Source organism: Paroedura picta, chromosome 10 (genome assembly GCF_049243985.1).
Source record: "Paroedura picta isolate Pp20150507F chromosome 10, Ppicta_v3.0, whole genome shotgun sequence".
Classification (NCBI taxonomy): Eukaryota; Metazoa; Chordata; class Lepidosauria; order Squamata; family Gekkonidae; genus Paroedura; species Paroedura picta.
In genome coordinates, this window is record NC_135378.1 from 69,247,617 (window position 1) to 69,275,540 (window position 27,924).

At 42.9% G+C, this 27,924-nt stretch overlaps 1 protein-coding gene across 4 annotated transcripts in view; it reads right to left on the reverse strand.

Annotated features, from left to right (window-relative positions):
* The window catches only part of TET2 (tet methylcytosine dioxygenase 2), a 90,695-nt gene that overhangs the window by 9,557 nt on the left and 53,214 nt on the right, over positions 1 to 27,924 (reverse strand). For 3 of the 4 annotated variants that reach the window (XM_077300715.1, XM_077300716.1, XM_077300717.1), the window contains exons 2-10: positions 24,429 to 24,533; positions 14,554 to 17,962; positions 13,109 to 13,199; positions 9,788 to 9,881; positions 8,445 to 8,653; positions 6,547 to 6,697; positions 4,087 to 4,176; positions 3,322 to 3,459; positions 320 to 680 (exon numbers count right to left, since the gene is read on the reverse strand). In XM_077300715.1, coding sequence (XP_077156830.1) covers positions 320 to 680; positions 3,322 to 3,459; positions 4,087 to 4,176; positions 6,547 to 6,697; positions 8,445 to 8,653; positions 9,788 to 9,881; positions 13,109 to 13,199; positions 14,554 to 17,920 — 4,501 coding nt within the window. In that variant the 5' untranslated portion in view covers positions 17,921 to 17,962; positions 24,429 to 24,533. The remainder of the gene's footprint in view (positions 1 to 319; positions 681 to 3,321; positions 3,460 to 4,086; positions 4,177 to 6,546; positions 6,698 to 8,444; positions 8,654 to 9,787; positions 9,882 to 13,108; positions 13,200 to 14,553; positions 17,963 to 24,428; positions 24,534 to 27,924) is intronic. The other variant, XM_077300718.1, reaches the window with a different exon arrangement.

Here is a 27,924-nt window from a genome sequence, read left to right on the forward strand (position 1 = left end):
CTCAAGTGCTTGAGAGAATGCTTGTGAGTTTTAAAACCAGAATGATTCTTATAGCTGGAATGTTTTTATCTTTTATAATATTTAAGTTATCAATGGTTCTTTTATCTTGTTAATGCCAGATGTTTTTATGTACCTTGTAATTTACTGGTCTAGTACCGTAATAATAAAGACTTGACTTGACTTGACCCCTATGAAAGGGTCGTTCAACCCCCCAAAGGGGTCCCGACCCCTAGGTGGAGAACCACTGATCTAGGCTTTTAACTAAGCTGTTACTGGACGTCAATCTAGCTGTTCCAATGCAGCAACTTTAGAAAAATACCTGCTAGCTGTTTCGCATGACCCGAAGCCTCAGAACTGGCCTGCTTCTGACGAGCCGCAGTGGATTTCTCTCTCTCGTGTTTGCTAGGCCCATTCTCCATCGAAGACAGCTTCTCAGTTGCAGCTTTCTTAGCTTCCAGCTTTTTCTGCCGGCAGGTCTTCACGGGTTCCGCCAGCATCCTGACTTTCCGCCGGAAAGAGGTGAGGACTTGGATGCTGCCATTCCTTTTCTTCTCCTCCTGGCCTTCTGTGCTTCCAAACTCATCTACGTTGGAGATTTTGTACAAAGGCAGCACGTGCAGTTGTTCATCTTCTGGCGTTTGGCCAAGTTGACGATTGTCTTCTCTCGTTAGTGTGCACACCTGTTAAAACAACAGGGAAGAATGACTTCCTAGGACATCATAAGACAAAATTCTGCCATTCAAATGGTGCAAAACATTGCCATCACTTTAAAAGCACCCCTGAACTGACTTATCTTGAATGGCTTTTTCTTTTTGCAAAATTAAATTAAAAGTTAGATTTAACACTCAAGGCAGCATATCCTATTTTTTCTTGTTTACTATTTTACCTTCCAGTCCTACAATCTGAAGCACTTCCGGAGGGCCTGCAAGATAGAGCTGTTCCACCAGGCCGATGGTTTGGGCCAGGAACCATGCTACCTGTAACACCATATTGGCTGGCCTTCCCCCACCCCTGAGGAAATATCTATGGGGAAGCATCTACTGGAGCACCAAGGGCGATCCATCATCTTGAAGAACAAAATCCTCCTTAATACTCAACCAACTAGTCTTAAGGAAGTTCTAAAATGTTTTAATATAACAGTGTCTTTAATGCTACCTGACTATTCTACCGACTAATGTTTCCTGCCCTGAGCATCATGGGGAGGTTGGGCTATCAGAATAATCTGTCAAAGGAAGTGACTCAACCAATCAAACATTCCACAATAAATCCTATCACCTGGTACCTCCATTAGTAGAGAGCAACACTGGGAGTCTCGAGATTCCTCAACTATCCGGAAGATGACTGGCTATAGGCTTCCTTCTCCTGCAGTACCATAAATGGTGATTTAGGATGCTTTCAAATATAGACTTTTCTACACAGGCTGTGAAGTTGTCTTAGAAGAGTCAGAGGACACAGAGGACAGCCTACACTGACTGTGGCTGTCCATAGTTCCAGGTGCAAGTTTTTACTACATGATTCTTTGAACTAAAGAAGAAGAAGAGTTGGTTCTTATATGCCACTTTTCCCTACCCGAAGGAGGCTCAAAGTGGCTTACAGTCACCTTTCCTTCCCTCTCCCCACAACAGACACCCTGTGAGGTGGGTGAGGCTGAGAGAGCCCTGATATTCCTGCCTTCCCTTACCTCTCCCCACAATAGACACCCTGTAGGGTGGGTGAGGCTGAGAGAGCGCTGATATCACTGCTCGGTCAGAACAGTTGTATCAGCGCCATGGCGAGGCCAAGGTCACCCAGCTGGCTGCTCATGGGAGAGTGCAGAATCGAACCCGGCATGCCAGATTAGAAGTCCGCACTCCTAACCACTACACCAACTGGAGATCACAGGGACCGAATCTTCTGCATGCAAAGCAGATATTCTTCTCTTGCTTTGCTCAGCATTCTCTACAAGGAATTCTCACAAAATGCTGCACTGACATGATTGTCCAATGGCTCTGTCTTAGCATTAACAAAGGAGTGGACATCTCATTCCCAATAGCTTGTGCAAGTCTAACGTAGGGAGACGATGGCTGTTTGCCCATCTGCCTGAAGGAAATACACAGTTTCTTATTCCGTGGAGGAAGTAAGGGTTGTTGTGGGTTTTTTCGCTAAATTTAAAATGCACACAATTTGGAATGAATAAGTGAAAGGGGGGGGGAGAGTCATGTGATTAAAACATCTAAGGAACACGGGAATAGAAATATACATCTCCTTAATAAACTGGAGCCTTGTAGCACATGAAAAACTAAGAAAACATTATTCCAGTGTAAGCTTCCATGTAACAGAACTCATTTGCTCTTCTACTAGCAGCACTCTGCTTTCCGAGCTCTTGGTTTTCTAGCTTTTAAAAGCAAGCGATTCTGCCTTCTCTTTATATGCCTGAGGGCTACAAACATAAGAAAACAAAAACCACATACACTGAGATTCTTAGGATTTAAATAAAAGCATCAAAGTTTGCATTTCCAGAGTAGATTCAGGAGGTGAATTATTTGCATTATTTACAGCCTGCCTTTTACATGGGAAGTCAATGCTGATTAGGTAGAGTGAGTCAATACGATCAACAAAAATGGGAAATTCAATAAACAATGCATTAGGATCTGGAGCCAACGAGAAGTCTAAAGACAGAACTGAAGTGTTGCATAAGTAATAACATGACACATTAAGTGGTGCAAAAATTACATAGTAGGGTCCTGCTTACAGTAATATTGACCACAGTCCCTAATTCTTTATTTCAAGGGTCTTTCTAAACCATATTGTCACACAGTGCGGCTCTGTTTTCCCTGCAAAAAGCCCTCTTGAATATTCCCTTTTGCACAGTTTGTGGAAAGCCAGGCGAGTGAGAGCCTTCCTGACCTCCTTGGGCAGGCCATCCCATACAGTGGGGGCCACAATGGAGAACGTGTGCATATGGATAGTTGTTGATTTAGCCCATTTCCCAGTTGGCACCTGGAGAAGGACCAGATGAAACACACAAAGCTGTTGTGGCAGAGCCCAGGGTAGACAGTCCCAATGATAAGAGGAACCAAGGCCATGGAGAGCTTCATATGTGATATGCAGTTTATGTAACTTTGGAGTCTTGTTTTATTATTTCACAGTATGACAAAAGCAAGAAGGAGCAAGGGCAGCAACAGGGACTTTAAGAACAAACCTTCAGCATCCCCTTTCATATAAGCATTTTAACCCTCCCCCTGCCGTAATATATCAGTTTAGCAGAAATATAGACTATGTGAGAACTAGCAAATGTAATACAAGAGATTGGTTCTACTTGAGTAAAGTTGCACGGCTTACCAGTGTACTACCGTTCTGCATGTTATGCAAGTCCCTGTGAGCATGAGCACAGAAATCTAGGCAAGCGGTGACCCCTGAGAACGGACGGCCTTCTTTCAAACCCAGACGGCACTCAGGAGCTCTGTGTTCGTACTCAATCTGGAAACCCAAAAACATGGATTACCAAAAAGAACCTCGATTTTTCATTTCTATGTCATCGTACAAGAATCATGTTTTTTCTGTGGTCTTGATGAGGTTGGCAGACATGTGCCACCTGATTTGAGTGTGGTGGCAGAGTTGCAGTCATCCAGAACTGTATATTTATTTAGTTAAAATACTTATAACCCAACTTATTTCCTTAGACTCAAAGCAGCTAACAACGCAACGAGAAGTTACAAGGACCCAAAACACATGGGTCTATTAACAAAAGACAAACAACCCAGAAATTAAAAATGCAGCCAAATTTGTCAAAACTGTTTACCCCTCACCAAATACCATCAGAAATAAAACTGTGCTGCATGCCTTCCTAAGACCATTTATGCACTGGGAACTTCACTGCCCCAGCACCCGTGCAGGAGCACAAATAGTGGGTGGGTGAGGTGCACCAGGTCAAATGGTCCCTCATGTGGGTGCAGGAAGAGGTGGGGTAACCTGTCACGGCTAAAACTCCAGCCTGCAGCACAGCATGAAACCTCCAGTGCATAAACGGTCTAAATGAAGCATTTGAAAGTACTTTAGGCACTTGAAGGTGCATTGGTGTTGTTAGCAACCCTGTTTCAGATTTACCTGGTTGTTATATGCATCAGGTGCCAGCTTCTTGTAAGTGGGTGCCATCAGAGTTGAAAGAGTTTGCAGACTGGCCTCTAGCTTTTCTTCCTGTTTTTTATAAGGAATAATTTCATACATCGAGATAAATGCACAACTTTACATATGATTATAAATCTCAGATATATACTTCACACCTACGCTTTATTTCTTAAAGTCATAAACTAGCCGTAACATAATCTAGGGGATTCAGTTCACCCATGCAACTGGTCTTCTCTTTTACTGTTATGAAAGATCAAAATCTGATACGTTCTTAAGGAGAAGGGATCATGCTGCAGTTTTTTCCATGAAATGAACACATGCGTGGACCAGTGTCAGTCGTCACAGGCTAGTAAATGTGATTCTCACTGAAAGCACTGGAATGAAATCTATCCACCAACTGAAACCCTACTAATTTAGAAGGAAATTAATTAGATTAAGCTTTTCTTGGTGGTGCTTTGCAACTTGTAGCATGGAAAAGGTTATAGAATAAGCAAACTACTCACTACATGGGTGATATGTGTACAACTTCCACTAATGTTTCTATTTGCAAAAAATTATCAAAAATACTTTAAGGTAAAAAAAGGTAAAGGTATCCCCTGTGCAAGCACCGGGTCATGTCTGACCCTTGGGGTGATGCCCTCTAGCGTTCTCATGGCAGACTCAATACGGGGTGGTTTGCCAGTGCCTTCCCCAGTCATTACCGTTTACCCCCCAGCAAGCTGGGTATTCATTTTACCGACCTCGGAAGGATGGAAGGCTGAGTCAACCTTGAGCCGGCTGCTGGGATCGAACTCCCAACCTCATGGTCAGAGCTTCAGACAGCATGTCGGCTGCCTTACCACCTTGATTACCCTTTTTCCCTAGTTGAGGTCTATTGGACACCCCCCCCCAAAAGGAAAAAATTGGGCAGTATTTCCCCAAAATACTGTATGGTATTTGGTTCCAGACTTTTTCAGAATTCCCTTTCTTTTTCCATGTCTACTAGACCAGGGAAGAATTTTTTTTTAATAAAAAGCCAGCCTGACCCTGCAATCGAGCTACAAGAGTAGCTGTCCCCAGGATCAGTGCGCAGCGGGGAGGTCTCTCATATGCAGACCTGAGAGGATCAGCTGGGGATCAGAAAGCTCTGCACCACCCCAGCTGATTCTGGGCTGGCTCCTCAAGATGAGCCTGCTCCTGCTAGCCCAGCTGTTTGGTATAGCTTTATCCCCGAATAAAAGCAAAAAAAATTGACTTTTATTTGTGCTCAGCTATACCAATAGCCAATAAGATCAGAGAATCTGTAATTACATAATCCCCTAAAATACCAGTAAGATGTTTTTGAGTCTTTTTCCAGCTCAGTTAAGTCCAATGTACACCCCCTAGCTGAAACGAGTAAATTTGTAATGAAAGGATGCCAGTTGTAGGATCAGAACCTTAGTTCAAAAGCTCAATGGAATTTTTGCAGATGTTTCTTTCCTCAAGGTTTTGTTCTTGTAAACAGATGTTTCTTGTTTTGATTAACCCTGTGGGCTGCATGTCTAAGGGAAAGAACCACGTTCACCATCTACTATCTTGGTCCAAATGCATATATTATAGGGTACGAATGAATGGTGGCAGCGAGTGACTGGGAAAGTGAATGAGTCTCAATCCCAATAGGTCTGGCTGAGTGAGGACTGAATATTAAAGGGGGCTCAGCTACCTTGTCTGTGAGTGTCCCAGGGAGCAAAGGAGAGGACCTAAGGTGTGAGATGTTCCTGACCTTCTGTAGATTTTGAAAGAGACAAGGAGTGTGATGTCCTGACCTACACATAACCCCATCATCTGAAGAAAAGTAGAAGGAAGTTTGACTGGAAAAGGGTCATCACACAGTCCTTCACTTAATTTTGAAAGACATCACAATGCTCTCCCAGCAGCTATCAGATACAATTTCAGGCAACTCTAGATATTTTTAAAAAATAGTAAGATGCAAAAATATTCAAAGACCCTTCAAAAGGTTTAATCAACTCATATCTGTGAAAACCACGGAATGTTGTATAAAGACCAAGTGAGTTTTCAAGAAGGAAAATTTTGGAGAATCATTAAATGTGGCAACAAATCTATCAGAATTTGGTTGGTCATGTAACTTTACTCCAAGAATCCACGCATTTAAATACAAATTTGACCAATGCTTAATTTTCTGGCTAAGCAAGAGTTTCAGCCTGTCAAGAAAGGCCAGACTTAAAATCCTCCCTCTTCCCCTACCAGTAGTTACTCAACTCTTTCATCTCTTCTTGCTTTATAAGGTCTAGAGGTGAGTCCTGGCTTTGTGAGCATATCATGAAATCTGCTGTAGTGAGCTTTGGCACATATTAAGCTTTTTGTCTGGTCCTGTGCCATTAAAAAATATAATAAACCAGTCACTACAACTAGGATGGAAATGCTTAATTCCTACAAGTGATGCGGTTAATTAGCTCTTACCTCTTTTGGATCATCCCCTAAGAGTTTAAACTTCCTTGGGATCTTGCTTCTGGCAAATTTGCATCCATTGTAGTACATGCTCCATGAACAACCAAAGGAAAAAGATGCACCACAGGTCTCGGGGTCCAGCCCTTGGCAGGCACAAGTTCGTCTGTGGAAGAAGAGATTTACTTTCATAACAAATGTACTGACGAACTCTACGTCCATCAATAATAACCATAGAAGGAAACACTCTCCCTAAGAGTCTTCCTGCATCTTCCAAAGTTCTCACATTTGTTGGCAGATGACGTGAGGACCTTGTATCAGAAATGTGATGGGAGGTTTGTACTTCTCAGACACACTCCTATTCCTTTGTGCTTGCACCTGTAATGTGTGGGAAGAAGTCGCTTCTTCCCATGTGCTTCAGCAATGAACAACAACAACAACAATCACTTGCATGTATATAGAAAGTACCAAACACCCATCACATGTCTATAACAGAATACTAGTGTCATGAAAAACCAAGGACTTTGGTTTTTTACCCCAAATGCTTTTCACCCCAAATGTTTCCTGACCGCAACTACAATATCCTTCTATCCATCCTCCAAGGAACCCAACAAGCACATGTGACTTTCTTCTTCTCATTTTATCCTCATAACAACCTAACAAGGTAGCTTAGGCCAAGAGAGACTGGCCCAAGATTTATGTGTGGGGATCTGAACCTGGGTTACCCCAGTCTCAGTCCAACCTCCCAAGAAGACATGATGTAGCATGAGCTAGTTCCAGCTAACTTTTCAGCTTGCCCATGGTTAATTCCCTTCCTTATCAGAGCCCTCATCTAATTTGACTATTGTCCATCCATGCTCTATTCCACTCTCCCCCTTTTTAACCAGTGGAAAAGATGGCTGTATCTCTATGTATTAAATTTCTGATGTAAAATGGTGGCTCGGATGTTGCAAAAATATCTCAGTGAGTTGGAGGTGACTGATGTTCTTTCACTGGCTCTCACTATGATAGTAAGTTAAGCCCATCACTGAGGTTAAATGTTGATCTAGAAATATTTTATCACAGTGGTAAGAGCACAATAGGCCATATCTCGTACTAAATCATGCACTGTTCAAGCTACAGACCACCTGTGAAATGCACACACATGTAATGGCCTAACTGTTTATTCATAAGGATACTCCACTGAATTCAAGAGGACTTAACTTCCTAGCCAGCATGCTTAGAACTGCATTTATTCATGAAATTCCAGTAAACTTTTAGCACTCACATAAATCTAGTACTGGATTATTATGTCTCATCATCTCCACAACAGGGAAAGAAATGGTGTGTAAAAAGAACCCAAATTTAAAAGTAATGAAGATAAAATATCTCAGGAAAAGCCACAGAGACTTGTAGTTAGGTGAGCTACTACGTTTAAAATTCTCTGACTTGCCAAAGGACCAAAAAGTTATAGGACATGTAAACTGACTCTCAGCCACACATGCACTAAAGTTTCTATATGAAAGGCATTTCTATTATCCCCAAATGGCAACACATTATTTCATGTCATAGTGGGAAGAAAAGGGAACTTCCAAAATAAGTTTCCCATTTGCCTGTTCACAGTGAATAAACTTCTGTCCTCAGCCTCACTCCACCAACTGCAAATAATTGAGAAGACCAAGAAAAAATGGCCAAAAAAGGACCTCCATGGTTGCTCCCTAGAAATTTCCACATCTCACTATGACCCTGACCATAGAGATTACAGAAAATTCCTAGAGTGTAACCAGGAAGTGACATCACATCCTTTCAATGTACCTCCCTCAAAATCTCCGAGAATTTGCCAATGCAGTGGTAGAGAATGTGAAATTGCATAGAAATTATATTTTCCTTACATCTAACTTTTCTAGCAGTGAAGATTAAAAGTATCTACTTACTCTTCATTTAGAGCGCAACGGCGGTTTGTGAGAGTGCCATACTTCTTTAGCGTTTCCGAGAGTTCTGAATACAGCTTGTCTGCTAGGCTCTCAGGAATTCCTTCCCACACTAAGATGAGGACAACTATTACAGCTGTTTCACAGGTGTGGCCTGCACGTTCTCGCACCAAACAAAGGAGTTTTTCTTCAGTGCTACTTCTACGAATCACCTGCATCCCCAGCAAAGTGAAGGGGGGAAAGACAAGATTTGAAATGTGATTTTTTAAAAAGCAAAGCACAAAAGACAAAATCTTTAAAATCTCACTTGTGCCCTGATTGTAACATGGTAACACAGATCCTTTCTTCAGCCACTGGATCAGAATAAGGTCGCCAGTTTGGGAGAGGAGGGGGACAGGGGGGAGGAAAATATCATCTGAGGGTGCACCATTAGTTCCTGCAAAGCCCCAGAAGTGTTTTTGACATTGCTGATGTTATGCTGATGTAATACTCTAGAGTTCTGGCCCAATTCTATGGTAAAACCAGAGTTTTGGCTTATCCTAGATTCACCAGGAGTTACATTGCACTGTTGGTATGAAGCTGCTTTTGGGACATTTTCCCCTCTGCCACCCCGCCAATAGGCAGTGGGAAACAAAGGTAGAGGCCAGAAGATGTCTTGCTGAAGTGGGTTTCCCAAATGGGTGTGAGTTAATTTATATATAATTTATAACATCATGTTGACCTCACCCCCCCCCCCCCCATAGCCACCTACAACACAAACCCAAGACACATTTTAGTTTTGGTTTGTTACCGAGATCAGGATTTGGCCCACAGATGATTGGTAAACGACAGAACATTGATTAAGAATGACTTTGGAAGGTCTGTTTTTCAAAACAAATTTACACCCAATGAGGGCTTTTTTTTTTAGCTTACATAAATGCTACTGATCCCCTGTTCCATTAGAGCATTCCTTTTCATCCAACACATTTCCTGTGAAAAAATTATGTTGCAACCTTATGAATGAGAGAGACAGACTGCTCTAAGCAGCAAGGCTCTAGGCCAGGGGTAGTCAAACTGCGGCCCTGCAGATGTCCATGGAGTACAATTCCCATGAGCCCCTGCCAGCATTTACTGGCAGGGGCTCATGGGAATTGTAGTCCATGGACATCTGCAGGGCCTCAGTTTGACTACCCCTGCTCTAGGCTCTCCCTGTGAAACTCATGGCAGAATAAAGAATTGAACTGGAGCCTCTGAATGCTAGATTGCCACTATTCTGTGATACACGGACTCTCCCTTGAGGATTTCAAAAATTGCCTTTGTCACAAAAAAGCATCCAAAATATACTTTAAAAATAGCAGCATTCTTACCCATTTAGCGATGGGACATCCTTGAGCACTCTTGCCTTCCTTCCCTGTATACACAATCTTCTCGATCCGTATGGCACTGCCTTTCTGCCCAAACCTTGACACGGATATTTTAAAAAATGCAGAAATGAACGTGAACAAAAGAGAGTGACAGGAATACTTTGAGTCTTTTGTTTATGAATTCCAACTCTAATCCTGCCCCTCACTGTAGTTGTTTGCACTTGCCATTATACTTTGCAAGAGACAGCATACATAGAAACAACTTCCCTGTAAGAAAAAAGGAATGTGCAAAATGGCCTTCTGAAAAAACAAAAACAAACAGGCACTGCAGACTAATCAGTCTACAGCAGAAGAGGCTCTTTAGCCTTGTATTAAAAATGGGCTTAACTTTGAACTGCTTTTCATAGGAACATTTCTACTCAGTCACTTGTGTAGGTTTCATATCCAAAACACAGGTTGATACAAAATGAGACAAAAGCGCTTTTAAATATCTTTTATCTGTGCTACAAATTTGAACGCTGCTTTTAAAAAAAACATTTAATATTCTTTTGGCCAACTAAAGCTCAAAAGAGTTGATCTCTGTTTCATGAGAAGGAAACAGTGTAGAGCAGAACACAGGAGAAGAGGCGGGGGGATGCAGGGGAGGCTTCATTGTGTCTCCAACATCCAGAATAGGTTTAATAAAGTCTTCTTTTTATGAATCCTATGCTTACGTAATAGATCATAGCCAGCCATTCAGTTTCAAGTTCCTCATGGCAGTTTACAACAACAAAAAATCAGACAGAAAATTGGACAGGAATTAACATGTGACAAACCTTTGCTCATACAGAAGAGCAGACAAATGCAACATCAGGGGAATCATTCAGAGGTGCAATACCCAACTTGTCTTGAGATTATTAGCTTTTTAAATCTCCCCTCAGCACTGTCACCTGCTGCTTTAAATTCCCCTTCCCACCCCTTTGTCGCAGTATTTGATAATGGAACAACACAAGGATGGGTTGCTGATTTCAGCTTTTTCTCACTGCCTGCTAAGAAACAAAATACAATTCTCCCTGAAATTGAATGATAGTATGACATCCGAAGGTGCTGGGGGAGCAAAGTGTTTTGTGATACCTCTTTAGATGTTATTCCTGTTGCTATAAAATAGGACAGTTCTGTAGGTTCACTATGCTTACTAGCTATGATAGCTAAATGGAACCTCCATGTACAGAAGCAGCATCACAAGCTGGGGACAAACTGGAAACTGACATTAAGCGCATACTAATTAGGTATGATTTGGGTATAACGGCAAATCACACTGCATTATTTATTTTATTTATTTAGATTTAGATTTCTAGACTGCTGCTCCTAGCATGCTAGCTCGTGGCGGTTTACAAATATAATCTCCGGAAGTTTTGGGCTTGTATACTATCTCTTATCCTTGTGAACACTGAGAGAATGACAAAATAAGAATCCAGTAGCACCTTTAAGACCGACAAAAATTATTCAAGGTGTGAGATTTCGAGTGCATGCCCTCTTCCTCAGAAGAATGAGTTATTTTTGCCATGACAGCCAACTAGGGTTTGTGTTTACCAGGCTTAAAAAAGTGGTCTGTACCCTGAATTGTGGCAGAAGCCCAAACAATATATGCTGCAAATCATAAAAGTTTTGTTGTCCAGCATTTGGGATACAAAATGCTCATTTAACGGGCATTGCCCAGAGGACAGGCTCCTCCTCCTCAAATGCCACAGCTCTTTCTCACTCTTGCTTCTGCACCCAGCCAGCTCGATGTCTCTGGCCACTGCTAGGCTTAGAATCTTAGAATCATAGAGTTGGAAGGGGCGTGAGCTTTCGAGTGCAAGCACTCTTCCTCGGCTTGCATTCAAAAGCCTTGAATAAATCTTTGTTGGTCTTAAAGGTGCTATTGGACTCTGATTTTGTGCTACTTCAGACTAACATGGCTACTCATTTGAATCTAAGCCTAGTATGACTCTGGGAGGCAATTTACTATTGCGCTTAAATGTGACGGGCCTTTTTTTTTTTGCATTTTTTTTACTGGGGAGATGGGAACCCAGAACAAAATGCAATCCTTGTTTTAAAATATTTTCCTCATTCCCAAAGGGGAGGGGATGATAGGAGGGTTTTCCATTAACATTTCCCCAGCTTTCCATAAGAACTTCTTTTTAAATTCTCAGACTTTTTCATGATTAAGGGAAACACTGTTTTTAAAGCATTTCAGTCATTCTAAAACAAAAAGGGGGGGGGGTTCATAGGAATTTCTTTCCACTGCCAAAATTTCCACTCGCAAATATGCTTTCTTGCTATACACTTTGGAAGAGTAAAAGTTTATTTCAAAATGCTGTCCCTTGGGGGAAAAAAATCACAGGGGGTTACTGTTTGTTAGGTGCTTGCCCAACTTTTCCATCAGAATTTTTTTTAAGTCTTTAGGGGGGGGAAGGAGGATGCCCCTCTGAAATGTTCCTGTTTTCCCCATGAGTTTTTTTTTCTAGTGTTCTTCCAATTTCCCAATGATAACATCTCCAGCTGTTTCTAAAGGAATCTTGAATGGTTTTCACACGTATACCTCCTGAATTATCAGTGGGGAAACATGGAGTACAACAGAGTGCTGCCTATGTGATTTGCACATGCCATCGCAGACACTGGCTGTACAGCATGAAGCATTTTGTGTGTGGCAAGAGGCCCAAGAGTTCCAGAATGCACCTCATTCTAGTAAGACTGTGCATGACCCATATAATGAAACCATATCTGCATGCAGCATTTGTTTGCCTGCCACTGTGGCGAATGCATACAAGCCAAACCTAATTAAAATCCCACCTTTGCACATCTGGCAAAGCCTTGTTAAAAATAATAACTCCCTACTAAATCGCAAAGCCAAAGATGGTCTTTTATTTCCATGAGAAATAAAACAGACTTCACTAAATTTGTAATATAAACAAGGTGAATCCTATTTTTTGCTGCCTTTTCCTGTCTCCCGTGTGTACCTTGGCACGCAGGGCTCCACTGGGGAATACTAGGTCACTGCTTGCTTTTACAGTCCCTGCCAATCCTCTTGCTTGGCAGGCTGGTGAATGCTTGTTCCTGTTTGGAATTGCTGGCATCTGTCTCAAAGTGGGCAGCTTATGACAACAAACCTGTCAAATATTGTGACTCTCTGGTGAATAGTGTAGTGCCCAGTGTTGGCAGGGCTGGAATAATCAGCCCACCAGTAATTACTTGGGTTTTTTTTATTTGGTGTTCTTTATGGGCAAGGACTGGGGGGGGGGAGATTCTAACATGCACAAATGGATAAACTTTCATTTTGCTGCATGCCTCAATGCTCATTACCGTTCTTCCATTATTCCTCTGATAGCAGCCACGTTAGGACCGGCTCCTAGATGGGTATAGAAAGGACCTTCGTCTTTTTCAATGATCTGCTCTGTTTAAAAAACAAGATTGAAACAAAACGTTCAGTAGTCAGACTTCAAGGATTTCTTTAAAGTCACAGTGCTTGTGTTCTGTCCCTCATAGACCGTTTCCGCACTGGGAACTTCACTGCCCCAGCTCTCATGCAGGAGCACAGATTGGGGGCAGATGAGGTGCACTGGGCCAAATGCTCCCCCGTGTGGGTGCAGGAAGAGGTGGGGCAACCTGCCACGCCTAAAACTCCAGCCTGCAGCCTGGCATGAAACCTCCAGTGCGTAAATGGTCATAGTGAGTTGCTTGAGAAAGGCAGTGCAGTAACGTGGGACATTGGTGACCATTTTGACAGCCGGCAGGTATGTCCATGCAAGATTAAAATGTGCGTAATAACAAATGGCCAGGCCGGAGTTGCAGGGGTCTTGTGTCAGTCTGCCCCCCAGGTCTTTAGAAGATAGGATGGTAGTACCACTAAAGTGTCCCATGTGGGTCTTACCCCTACAGTCTACCCCTGAAGTCCTCCCCCCTCAACCTAGTTTTGAGATTCCAAGTAGCCTGGCAAGGAGAAAAGGTCTGAGGAAAGGGCTGAGGAGATACATACGTGAACAGGGGGAGAGTTTAGAGCCCCCTGTCCATCTATACTTTTGCCAATTTTAATCACCTTCTACCCCACCCAGAGATCAGTTGTTGAAGATGTGTTTAATATGGGCCTTGGTAATTCCCTGACTGATCAGGGTAGTGTCCTAATTTGTCCTCACAAAACTCAGATTTGATTTCATTTTATTTCCATGTGATTTTGGCTTTGCATCTCTAACCTTCTGGGGAGAAACCACACGCATGAGACACTAAAATTCACAGGCACCCTTCCCTTGTTCCAGCTCTCCTTATACTGTGCCGAGAAAGTAAACAGACATGCTGCTGTCAATATTTGAGGGTTGGGGGGGTCCTGACCCATCAGTTTATTCCTATTCCAAAGGGGTAGATGGATCCTAAGGTCAGGAGGATTTCTCTACATATGAAAGGGGTGACAGGTGGGAAGGGAATTTTATTATTAAATTTATTGACAGCACCCTCCCCGCTAACAGGCTCGAGGTGGTTCACAACATTCAAAACCAACATTTGATAAATACAAAAATTCAATAAAAGTTATTAAAATGTATCATACTAAAAATGTCCTGCCTTCCACTGTGCTGCCATATGAGAATTTGGGATTCCTACCAGGTTGAGATTTCGTCCCCAGCAACTACAGCTTGAGCACAGCCTCAAAGAAATGGAACTGACAGGATCGCAGGATCGGAGGGAGACCTGGTTATCATTTGTAAGTTAGAATACCAGAACGGAATGTATTTATCTTAATCATAGATGTTACTCACCCACACAGCTGCATGATGGGAAATCATACTGGGTTTTGACAGGTGTATCCAGCAAGTTTTTCACAGGGGTATCAAATAATTTGGAAGGCGATTCTAAAAAATGATTGAGAACTGTTCCAGCAGTTCTTTTGGTTGGTGTTTTTTCATTAGACTGAATTGCCTGTTGATCAAAAGAGGCCGCGTGGCTGTTGAAATCTGCAGCGGTGGAATTTCGTGACAGAATAGTGATGGGGCCTGCAGTCTCAACCTTCACATGCTTGGGGGATTTAATGGTAAGCGACTTGTGATCAAAGAGCGTTTTGACCTGAATCTGCTTCAGCTGCTGCTCCATGGTTTCAATGATACTTTTTTGTTGCGTGTTCTCACAACCAAAGTGCTGGGCCTCTTGTTTAATTGTTTTCTTCCACATTTTGTTCTCCCCAGGCAACGGGCGTAGGCAGACGTTCGGCTTGGAGCCAGCTTCCACTTTGATAGACCTGCTCCCCACACCAGCACACATCTCAGATTTGTTTTGATTGACTTGTTGTTCCTGTTTGTTTAAGATGTGCCATCTAAGTGCGGCGTGCTTCTGAAAATCCCTGTGGGGCTGAGACGGGGGCTGGCACCCTCTTGGATCGAGCATGTGGGATGGCGCTTGCTGACTGTATGGCGAGTACCTCTGTTGCTGGCTACACATACTAGAATTCAAACTCTGATATCCCTGGGTCTGCTGGAAGGGCAGCTGGACCGCCGAAGCTTGTGGCGAGCGCGGCTTTTGCTCTTGAAAGCACTGGGGCACCTCCGGCTTTGGTGTCATGCTATTGGGGTAATACTGCAGCTGCTGCAAGTCACGCGATAAGTTCTCCCCAAAGAGTTCAGAGTTCATGGCGGACTCTTTTTTTTCAGGGGCTAAGTGCATATTGTTTGGGTAGGAATGCTTCACAACAGGACTCGCTTTAAAAGTGTGGTTATACAGGGAATCATCGTGGTTCATGCTTGACCCTGGCCTGGCCTGAGGGTTCTGACCCGGGAACTCGGAGGATTTAAAGTAATGGTTGGCTGTTTCAAAGCACTCCTCTAACTTCAGCTGACTCAGAGAGGTCCCTGCCAGTCGCTGCTCTTGATTGCTGTTGGAACAGGGGAAACTCGGTGGGGCTTCTCTGCTCTTCTTGAGTGCTGTTTGCTGCTGGGGGGTCATGGTGAGTTGCGTACTCTGCGGCAGCTGCGCAGGCTGGGTCTGGAGCATTTGTTGCAAAATATGCGACTGCAGGAATTGTTCGTTCTCCATCGGCGAAGACCGTAAGTGCTGCGGCTTTAACTGTGCCCCCAAAGATTGGTCAGTGCAGTGCTTGGCTGGGCTCTGAAAGGGAAAGTGCTTGGTGTTTTGCTGCTGCTCGTGGGGCTTTATCAGAGGGTCCATTTGGGTCGGCTGCGGAGAGTGCTTCTGGAACTGCATTTGCTGGTCGGCTGTAAGGTGAGGGGCCAGCTGTGGCCCCTCACTCTTGTAGAGGTCGGGCATCTGTTCGTACTGCATGATGTTCTGCTGGCACAGCGGCCCGGAATGCCCTTTGGAGACATCAGGACTCCCGGAGTACTGCTTTGGAGGTGTCCTTTCGCTTGAATTTGACTGGAGTTGAAGCATGGTCCTCAGAAGCACTTCATTTGATTTGTGCGGTGACTCGGTGGGGTGAAACTGGGAGGGAGTCATCCCTACCCAAGAAGGTTGTGAACGAGACTGCGGTGACTGCATCTGATGATCACTGACCAGGCCTTTCTCATTGTCAGCATGACTCTCTGGACTAATCTGGCCCAAGACGTGCTGATAATGTTGCTGTTGCATCTCTTTCCTATTTTCTAGTCTTCCTGAGTCTTGAACTTGAGGCTCCAAGTTTGGCTTCATTTCTTCTGGATACTGTTGCATGATGCCCGAGGGCATCGCTGTGCGTGCCAGATCCGTCTCACTGCCCATTGGTTGTGAAACCTGAACCTCTTTTTGAAGAACCTGTTGAGAACTAAGTGCTTGTTGGAGAAGGTCAGACATTTCTGTTGCCAGCTTCCCTTGCTGTTGCGGCTCTACATTCTTCACTTCCCTCATATGGATTTCTTCACTTTGGGCATCGTAAGAATTATGGCCCTCTGTAACCCCCATGGACAGAATAGTGCTTATATCTGACGCTGGGGGTGAAGCTGCCGCAGGAGGTGGACTGAAAGAATCTTTCTTGAACATGGAGTGTTGCTGGAAACAAGCACCGTTTTCTTCTGCTGGCTCAGCCAACCTCTCTGGGCTCTGGTTCGGAGCTTTCAGATCGTTGCTGGGAGTCAGTGAGAAGTCTTGGTTGGGTAATGAGAAATTTTGACTGGGTCCTTGCTCCATATTTCCTGGGACATCAGCAGCCTCACCAGGGGGCTGACGTGGATCTGCAGAATTTTGCTGCAGGAGCTGCAGCTCTGGGTTCTGAAACGTGTAGCATGCTGGCAACATGGGTGTTTCACTGGAGCTTTCTGTACAGTGGGCCTCAGTAGCCACAGCAGTTAGCACCTGAGGCAGCTCAGAGTTGGAGGTCTGTAGGGGGCTGATCTGCCCTGAGGTATGGGATGCATGGGGTACCCCACAGGCCAACTCGTTAGCTGCCTGAGTGTTTATGGCATTTCTGAGAGACGTTGTGTTCTGCATTGCAATGGAAACATGGTCTGGATTGTATTGAGACAGTGTTTTCTCCAGAAGTTCACCAGGCATGTTTTCCATAGAAGAGGCAGAAACTATAGCACCATTAGGCATTGGCATTGCCTTGTTTTTGTATAGCAAGACAGTGTCCCCATTGTGGCAATTAACATTTTCACTCTCCAGGTCATTCTGAACCTGGGGGACATGAGGAGTTCCTGAAGCACCAGAGTTGTATCTTGAAGACTGTGTAAGAACCGAAGTTGCATTTTTTTCTTCAGCAAAACCCGCAAAGTCTTTCTCACTGCATGAATTAGAAACATCTGGTTGATCACTGCTGTCTAATGAGGTCTGTTTTTCTTCTTGTGTTTCTTCATCTTGTTTTAGTTTCTTGTTCTGGTGAAGCGCGTACAGAGAAGGCTCACTGAAAGTGCGTTTTATCCCGCCATTTTGCATATGCCTGTTGCAATCTCTCTTTTCCCGGAGAAGGTCAGGGCTTATTCGATTATTTGCACTCCCTTTTGCAGCATGCTTTGTTGCAAAGTTGGTCTTGAAATGCAGCCATGCGTGGTTGCCATTGACTTCGTCGTGGGCCTTCTCTGCTAGCGGGTTCCCATTCTGCAGCTTCACTGAGAAAGGTTCTGCCTGACAGACATGAGCAGGATGTGGTATTAGAAAAGGGCTCAAACTACTCTCTTCAACATGGCTGGTTCTGTCCTGTTCCATCTGGTCTATTCAGGGGCCATCCACAAGGTTGCCCTTTTGTATCTGAAAGAGACAATGGGGGAGGGGGAAATCCAAGTTACTTCATGCACATTCAAACAAGCTGTGTACCACGCCTGCACACAGTAATTAAGCATTTAATTACACTCAGGTCTGTTCAATGGCACATATTTCCAGGAACGCCTTCCCAGTAAACTGCATATTCAAAGCAGAGTTAACCTTTCTCAAGTCTACTGAAGACAAGGGTCTTAGATGGCGCCCTGCTTAAGTTTGCATTATCAGTTTCCACATATGGCATATTAGGTTATAGCATTCGCACCCTTACCTGACCCAAAGCTCCATTATACTTTACAGTAGGAAGAAGCAAATACTGAAACAATTCATCATATACTCAATTCTGCTCTATAGTTTGTGGGGCAGGTGAAGGGCAGGGGTGTTAAAACTGTGGCTCTCCAAATGTGCATGGACTACAATTTCTATGAGCCCCTGCCAACACCATGATGGCAGGGGCTCATGGGAACTGTAGTCCATACATATTTGGAGAGCCACAGTTTGGCCACTCCTGGCTGTACAGGATTGAACCAAGCAGCTTTTCCACTGTAGAAAAAAAGAAGAAGAGGATCACCAAAAACAATATGCTGGAAAACTCAAGACCTGCATGGCCAAAAGTAATGTTTATTATTATTATTATTATTATTATTATTATTATTATTATTATTATTATTATTATTATTATTATTATTATTATTATTATTATTATTATTATTATAATATTTCTAGCCCGCCGCTCCCCTGAGGCTCGCAACGGGTAACAACATTTTGCTTTAGGATGCTTTGGGCTGATCCTGCGTAGAGCAGGGGGTTGGACTAGATGGCCTGTATGGCCCCTTCCAACTCTATGATTCTATAATTCTATGATTCTAACATGGGCTGGAGGCTGAAATAAGGAAAGGAATGGATTGTAATTGCACAGGAAAGCTGTCTGGATCCAACCCATATGTGTCTACAATTAATGTCTGCTTTATACTGAGTCAATCTGGCTCATTATTGTCTGAGAAACAAAGAAAGACCATTAACAGTATCCAAGAACATTTAACCAGATATTCCAGAAACTGAACTAGGGATCTTTCATGACAATAATTGATATTTACATTACTGGATACAATTTGGAACAGACCTGGCCTTAACTTATACCCACTGATAACGAACACCGCATTTATAATGTTTTGAGCTAGCCCATAAAGCAAATAAATTAAATTTTAGGATTGCCAATTACTTTTTAAAAACTGTGAGCAGTCTAAGTTCAATTGATCATTTCTACATTTAGAAAAAAAATACAGTTTCATATTATAATAAGGTTGAATTCAGTCAGGTTTTCTGCTGGTGAAATAGCATGGAGAAGAAATGCTGGGGAAAATGGGATCTGGAATCTGCATGGATAAAGGCCATGAGGATTAGGAGCTGTCATAAGGAAGGAAACTGGATGAGTCTCAAATCAATCTGGATTCAACCCATTATATTTAAGCAAAGATGCTTTTTCGATGATTATGGAGCAATAACACATGTACAGTACAATCCTGTGCAGAGTAATGCCTGTCTAAACCCATAGAACTCAATGGGTTTACACTGGAGTAACATCACTGGTGATGACTTGTATACAAAATAACAAAATCAGACATTCAAAATTAGGGATAATTGCTGCCTGTATGTGTATTAAATTGTGTGAATTTGAACAAAGAGATCTTATCTTGTATAGAAATATGCTAGAACCAAATGTGCATTAAACATAATTTCTAAAATGTACAAGGTCCATCAGTGATATAGAAGATTCAGGTTCAAGAGAAATCCTGGCATTTGGTTCAACTGAGCACTTCCACTCTTAGTCACCTGTGAATCTTACTGTTAGGATAATAAGCCATAATAATTTCCTGCAACTCTGTTGTTTGCATACCGAGGACAGCAGGATTTGGACTACTAGCCCAGTCCCAAACTCTAAATACGAAGAAGACCACCTGGAAAGACATATACATCTGCAGACTCTTCCCATTTTAAGGAAAAGGGAATTAAAACTTAAAGCTAGGGTCCCCAAGCTTTTTTAGCCTGTGAGCACCTTCAGAATTCTGACAAATGGTTTGTGGCGGAACTATGAAATGGCTGCCACAAGAGGCGGGGTCAAACACAAAATGGCTGCTGCAGAGGACAGAGCCACATAGACCGTTTATGCACTGGAGGTTTCACGCTGTGCTGCAGAGGCTGGAGTTTTAGTTGTGGCAGGTTGCCCCACTTCTTCCTACCCCCATATGGGGGAGCATTTGGCCTGGTGCACCTCATCCACCTCCTATTTGTGCTCCTGCACGGGAGCTGGTGCAATGAAGTTCCCAGTGCATAAACGGTCATGCACACACCAGAGGACATCAAAGTTCAATAGAAGACAGGTGATTTAAAAAAATGCAATGGGAAAAATGAATGAGAGAATATAACCAGCCCTGTGGGAGCTGCAGCTGCCAAAGCAACATTATTTTAATCTGTACAACCAATCAGATTCACAATGACCTATTAGAAGCCATATCTGGTTTGATCTCACCCTGGCCCCAGTCACTTTCTGAAAACACTTGCCAGGTCGGGTGTCAATGCTGGGGAACTGTGGCTTATAGCATCATTCAATGGGATGGATAGGAAAGACTTTCTTCCATCTGCACATAACTACTTTTCAACCAAATGCATGTGCATTTATATCGGCATATTCCGTATTATTTTGTGAACTATCAAAACAGTATTCTTGATTTTTTAAAAATGAAGTACCATTTCACAGATATTTCCTTAAACATGTGATCTCTTTCAGGCACGGGGGCAACCCCCCCCCCCTTAGAAACACGTTGTGCCTTCTTTCTCAATTTATCTCTTTTTGCTGCTTTATGATCTGCATCCAGTTTGATGGTTGTTCCATCTGCATCATTTTAGACTGCTCAACATGCTGTTTTTATATCCCGGACTATTTAATAGCTTTGGCTTCCTTTAAATAAATAAAGAAATCTCCGATTTTTATTAAAAACATAGTTAGCCATGTTAAAAAAAAAAGAAGGAGGAGGAAGGACTGGCTCCACTTGAATTGAAATGGAACCAGACTGCTGGCACTTAAATACCGAGATCACAGGGCAGCTTTTATACTAGGCTCAAGGAAGAAAAACCCAGGAACTGTAAAAAGAAGGAAAAAAAGAAGAATGCCAAGTCTCACTCACTCACCCTAGTTCCTTTTAATCATTAATGACATGTGAAAGCATGTGTGCATCCGAGTGTATCCAGGACAATTTTGTTTATCAATGAATGACTATTGTCTATGCCCTGTCCTCACTTCCCTCAAAATCTTGGATTAGGGCTAAAAGACTTAAGAAGGCGCAAAGCTCAAGCACGCTTGAATGACTAAACTTCTCACTATCAAAGAGGGAATACTTCATTGCAGGGGGCTAAGGGAACATCATATCTTGGCCATCTTAAGCCCTCAAAATAAGCTCGTTGGGAGAATCTAAATTTATTTGAAGATAATTCCAGAGCCAGCGTGGTGCAGTGGTTAAGAGTGGCGGCTTCTAATGTGGTGATCCGGGTTTGATTCTCCAGTCCTACTGCACATGCAGCCAGCTGGGTAACCTTGGGGTAGTCACAGCCATGATAGTGCTGTTCTGACCAAGCAGCTCTTCTCAGCCCCACCTACCTCATGGGGTTTCTGTTGTGGGGAAAGGAAGGGAAGGGAATTGTAAGCCACTTAGAAACTCCTTTGGGCAGTGAAAAATGGGGTATAAAAAACCTTCTTGTTAAATATTTTCATACCCAAAAGAACTCCAAGGCAGCTCCTGAATACTCTGAATGGTAAGAGTGGTGACCACAGTACTCTGGTCATGTGCAGAACTACTTTTCCTTACTATGGCCCATTATGCACGGAGTGGAATGCCGGTGGCTAAAATCACCAATTATGCACGCCGCAGGTGGCAACCAGGCGCAGAGTCAACATATGCCACCGAAAAAATCGTGTTAGCGAGATGCGGAAGAAAGTGGAGCTTCCCGGGACCAGGGCGCAACCAGAAACGGCTCCGGAGTAGCCATGTGCATAATTGGATACTCTGGGTTTTGCCGCCATTGTGTTCCATCCCGTGCGTAAGCAGTTTGCTTTGCTTCTTCTTCCTCCACGTTCCCCATGCCGCCGTTTCAGCGGCCGCGCATAATAGGTAACCACTCACACCTGCCTCCCTTGTATTAGATCTATAGAATAAGACACTGGACATATGATACTTTACTATGGAAGCACATTATTATTATTATATTTGATGATTTATTACCCGCCATTATCAGCAATGCCGTTTCACGACAGGTTACAAGTATTAAAATACATAATAATATTATTATTATAACTCCCCATTAAAAGAGATATAGCTCAGTGGCAAAAAAAAAACTATCCTCCCACCCCCAGGTCCACTAGCTCCCTCCTTGTGCATCCTGGGGGTAAACGATGGATGCTGGCAATCCACTACTAGGTGATGATCTAGCCTGGTGATGATCTAACCTGGAGGGGCCCATCTGATCTCCCCATGCTCTGGCCTCAACCAAAGACCTGGCGGAAGAGCTCTGTCTTGCAGGCCCTGTGGAATCCAGAGAGTTCCTGCAGGGCCCTCAGCTCTTCCAGGAGCTCATTCTACCAGGTTGGAGCCAGGACTAAAAAGGCCCTGGCTCTGGTCGAGGTCAGGCGAACTTCCTGGGGGGCGGGTACCACCAACAAGTGGCGGGCATAAAGCCAACAAGTGGGGGGGGGGCGTAAGGCAACAGGGACCCTCAAATATGTGGGGGTCCTAGACCATGCAAGGCCTTAAAGGTCAAAACCAAAACCTTGAACCTGGTTTGGTCCACATGTTATAGTTCAGCATCAAATCTGTGCTGAAATATCTGCCTATGGCAACACTCTAATGATTTGTGGGGTTTTTTGACTGAAAAACTGTCATTTTCAGGGAAGACATATATCTAGGAACTATTTTTTGTTGTGAACAGCATTTTGTGATCGTATCACAAGGTATCTATCACCTGACCTAAAAAGGTTTTTTTTATTTCCATGTCTTGAACTCAACAAAAACAAAGTTGTCAATCAACACCAGATATTCTCTTTTCGGTTTCCTTGTTGTCTTTTCAGACAATAACGCTTCCCATAGGCACATCAGTTTCCTGTGCTCCAATAAAGGATACTGTGAATTGTCCCATATTGACACATCATGTTTGTATGCCTTTCACTGCATTTATGTTTGGAAACAACTTGTCAAAGCAAACTGTTTTCTCTTTCCTTCATGTTGTTCTAAGTGATAAGTAAACTTGCTTTCTTCAGAGCAGAAGTGTCGTGTACCACTGCCTGTTCTCTCAAAATCTTGACTCTAGAGCCAAAAAAGGGAAGCTGGGTAAAAGTTGCTAGAAGTTTTCAAGCGCTTCACAAAACAGGGCTGGGTTGAGCAGATCAATATTCCCAATGTGGAACTCCTCTGAACCACACCCAGTGGTGAAGACACTGATAATCAATCAACCTTATAAAAGGCTCGGATTACTAACTATATTAACATATAGATTACCTTTCATCTGAAATTAATAATGCATGAATTGAACATTAAATTTATATGGAAGGACTTGTAATAGACTCAGCTGATATTATGTCATGTGTCTTTCATCAACACAAGCATTGCTGCGTGTATGAACATTTCATGCAAGAATCACCTTTTTAAAATAGTCAGTAGGCAATGGAAAAGTCAGAAGAAACCATTGTTTCCCATTTGGTAAGAGAATGCTTTGTGACTAATGTAACGAGACTATCTAGGGGTGTCACTTATCTGGTTCATTTTTATGCTTTTGCTGTGGCCCTTCTGCTGCTTTCCTCCATGCAAGGGAGAGAAATGGAGGGGGGGGACAAAGTGCACAGCAAGGTCACTTCTGGCAATGGAAGGGTTGTAATGGCTGTACTCAGAGGCTTTAGGAAGGCTCTACCACAGTATTTCCTACCACTGAGTATTTCCTACAGTGTCAAGGCACAATCATGACATCACTTGTCATGGAAGGAAGATGTTTCTTCACCTAGCCACCTGTCCCCAGTTCTGCTGCTCCTGGTTCTATTCCCCTCCCCTCTACTGCAGCAGCCTCCCTCCAATACATTGCAGGTTTAAGAGTTTTGGGTTTGTTTTTTGTTTTTGCAAACCTGTGAAGTCCCCCAAGTTTGGAGAAGAATCTCCATTCTGTGAATGTTGGCCCAGTCTACAGATATAAGCATCCGCAGATGGGCCCATACTTGACTATTAGAATAAAAGAGCTCATAAGCTGCCTTGGGCAGGTTTCTAGAGGTGCTGCATAAAACTGTTCCCCATAAATAATGTAAGTAAATAGAAGCCTGACAGCAAACCACAATTTTTATTCTATTGCAAGAGGAGAAAGGAGAGGCATGAATGAAGAAAATAAATACATCTCAAAATTTATGTGAATATTCAGGTGTTACCGAATGCTGGCTTTAAAATAATTTCAGACGGTAGCCATGTTGGTCTGCAGTAGAACGGCTTGTCCAGTAGCACCTTAGAGACCAACACGATTCTGCTATGAGGTTCTGTAGGGTAAGAAAAAAGAAACACAAATAAGTCCTGTGACTGGAAAAGCTCCACTCACTATGTGTTACTACCCAAACGATGTAGAGCCAGATCGTCTCTGAAGATCAAGAGATCAGATTTCAGGGGGACACAAGGCAATATATCCTGAGATTTATTAGGCCCAAGTCAACATAAATGTATTTATTCATTTATTTGAAACATTTGTATCCTTCTTTTCCACCGAGTTGGGATCCTGGGAAGCCCTTGGTTCCAACACTGAAATGATCTTTGATGCCTTGCATATTATTTACTACCGCAATCTCTGCATCTAATATAAGAAATAATTGTTTGTGACAAAACGTGCTGCTGAAGTGCCATGAACAAAGACTATCCAATGACTTTCTAATCCTGTTTATACTAACCTTTTGAAAAGTCATAACTCCCAATACAATTGCTTGATTATTCTCTTCCCCTTTAGGGTTTCCATAAGCAGCCCATGGGAAAGAAGCTAGGTTACTGGACTATATCCATATTTATGAACCAGATGGTCTCCAGCTCTTCTCCCAGGAGTCATTTTAAAATCTGCTCTTTGACCTGATGTTAAGCACCAGCAATCTAGTTCCCTTTAAGTTCAAGTGGAATCTAAATCTTGTGTACACTTTCCCAGTTCAATGCCTGTGATTGCTGCTGGACTTCTTGACACCTCATACTGTCAGCTGAAGTCCTACCTCTGTAACCCACCTCAAGCTTCTGGGAACCAGCTCTGCTGGAGAGATCCTGGACATCTTACTTGCTTGACTGCTACTTACATAGCATAACTCCATGCCTCAGGGGGAAACACAAGAGTCCTGCTAGGCATGGGGGCTGTCTCCATGACAAGCACAAGGGTTTGGTCATTGTGGTTTTCTCCAGATAGGTGATGGGACAGAGCAATATGCTTGAGTATCTGGTATATTATTAAACAGGCAAATCCCATTGCCCAAGCATGCTCGATAATAAATCTTTTGCTGCATGATTATTTTGTACTGGAATAATTGTGCTTCTTCCAAAGGAATTCACTTTGCTCAAGCAAAGGATGAGGATTTCCACCACTTTCAGTAACTTGAGCTAAGTCACTTATCAGCTATATGATTCCCTTCCCCACCAACTGTGATTTATTAGGAATTCAAGGCACATCAGCAGCATCTGTGAAACAATTATTGCATCTAGGACCAACTCTGCAGTCTAATCCATCATAATTATGACTAGCCTCTTTGAAGATGTCATGATGCATGACTTAGAACAGCACATTAGCGTGCAAATGGATGAGGATCTGATTCGTCCAATATGCATTTTAAGTAATTCCACCCACACCAATTGACACTTTGTGGTGCATGGAAATGTTGATATATTACTTTTCTCATACGGGGCACAAACTATAAATACCAAGTTAGGCATATGTTGCTGCTGCAGCTTTTCAAAGGGGACCAATTGTTTCTTTTTAGCATGCCCTCAAGTGCCCATGTGTGTAGATTACAAAATAATCCATCCTCTTTCTCTCTCTCATGTGTATGTGTGTTTTTTTACAAAGTATTATTCAAGGTCTTGCAAAAGAGATGATGGACCTGCAGAATTTTCTTTTGTGATACTAAACAAACTCTATTCATGATGCTACCTTAGTTCTGGTACTCAGGTACTGTTTTGTTTAGTACTTTTAATATGAAAAATCCTTTGCTGTCGCAGGTGTATGAGGAACAGAAGTACACCCTGAAAGGTTTAACACATCCTTCAGCACAAAACAGCTCCCTAAGGACTTTTGTGTGTGACCACAGAAGTTGGGTACAAATGCTAAGGAGACAGCAACTGTTCTCAAAACCACACTTTTGTATCCGATACAGTGTAAAACAGACCTAAGACAACATTAAAGCTCCAGAGAATAGTATTTATTTTTAGGTACACTATCTACTTCGAGGAATGGTAGAGGACAGGAAGTCCATGGGGTCGCGATGGGTTAGACACGACTTCGCAACTAACAACAACACTATATAAAGACATTAATATGAAGAAGGATGGAGACCAGCCTGTAAACCTAAATCCCTGATTAGTGCATTACAATCCCAAATGTGTTACACTCTTCTAACTCAACTGAAATTAATGGGCTTACAGGGTGTAACAATGTCTAGGACTGCACATGCGCAGATATACTGACAAAGTGTACTTGCTCATGAAAGCTTATACCCAGAATAAACCATTGGTGTGAAAGGTGCCCCTGGATTCAAGCCTTATCCCGCTGCTTCAGACCAACATGGCTGCACACCTGAATCAAGCACTGGGCAGTTAGTCAAGAGATCAACTGAAACAAGTAATAAGATGGTGTGGTGGAAAAATTCCCTTTTAAACTCATTATAGCTCTCTATAAAACCATCCTGCCCTTTATGGATCAGCGGATGTAAATATACGCAGGTATTAAGTATATCTGCTCTAGTTTTCAGCACTGAAAAATGGGTATTCTCCAATAATTCACCTTTCCCTTTATTTTGGAAAACACATGGTTTGAGGCAGAACCCCCCTCTTGCTGATAACATTTACTTTTCTTTTTATTATAAAGGTCTACACATACCTCTGAATTGATCAACTCTTAAATCTTATGTTTTGCATCTTAATTTAGCTTCAAAAGGAAAGCCTCTCCATATACCTGACTGTAGGATTACTGTTAACAAGGAGCCTAAATTAGCACCTGAAACTGGTTCAGCCCTCAAGAATCTGATTTGCACATGAAGTTAACTTCTCTTTCTCTAGAACCTCTTTTGAAAAGCTCAGCTTTGGCCTGAGAAGATGTGTGAATTCTAATCTTCCTGGGAGAATGCCTAGCCATTATGCACCGTCAATGTATAAAAAAATCCTACAGTAGCATCTTTCCAGGTTTCAGAACTCAGAAAAGCAACACCAATGTAGGCCTACCAGAAAATGTACTCTTTAATTTTTTAAGCTTATTTATGAACTGCTGGCTCTCTCTGATGTATTTCTCCTTCGCTGTGTGTTATGAATAAAAACAGTTTTCTGCATTCAAGTGATGCTTTGGGTGATGTAATACTGCACACACCAAACTGTACCCATGAGCAGAATCTTTGGCTGTCAGGAGTGGTTTTAAGGAAGGTGGGGGGACTTCAGGGTCAAAGCTTTGCATCCCTCTAGAAATGGCACAGATTTAAGTGGTTAAGACAGCTGATAGCAGGTGAGTGGACCCACATGGTTGTTGTTGGTGTCCAACCAAAACATGGGAGATAGGATTGGATCAGCTGATTCCAGCAACAACAATGGGCAGTGGGACTTACCTTCCAGCCTTGCTGCTTAGAGTCACAAAACTCTGCATTCCTTCACTTGGCCAAGGTCTGCAGCTCTAAGTAGCAAGGCCAGTACACAATTCATGCC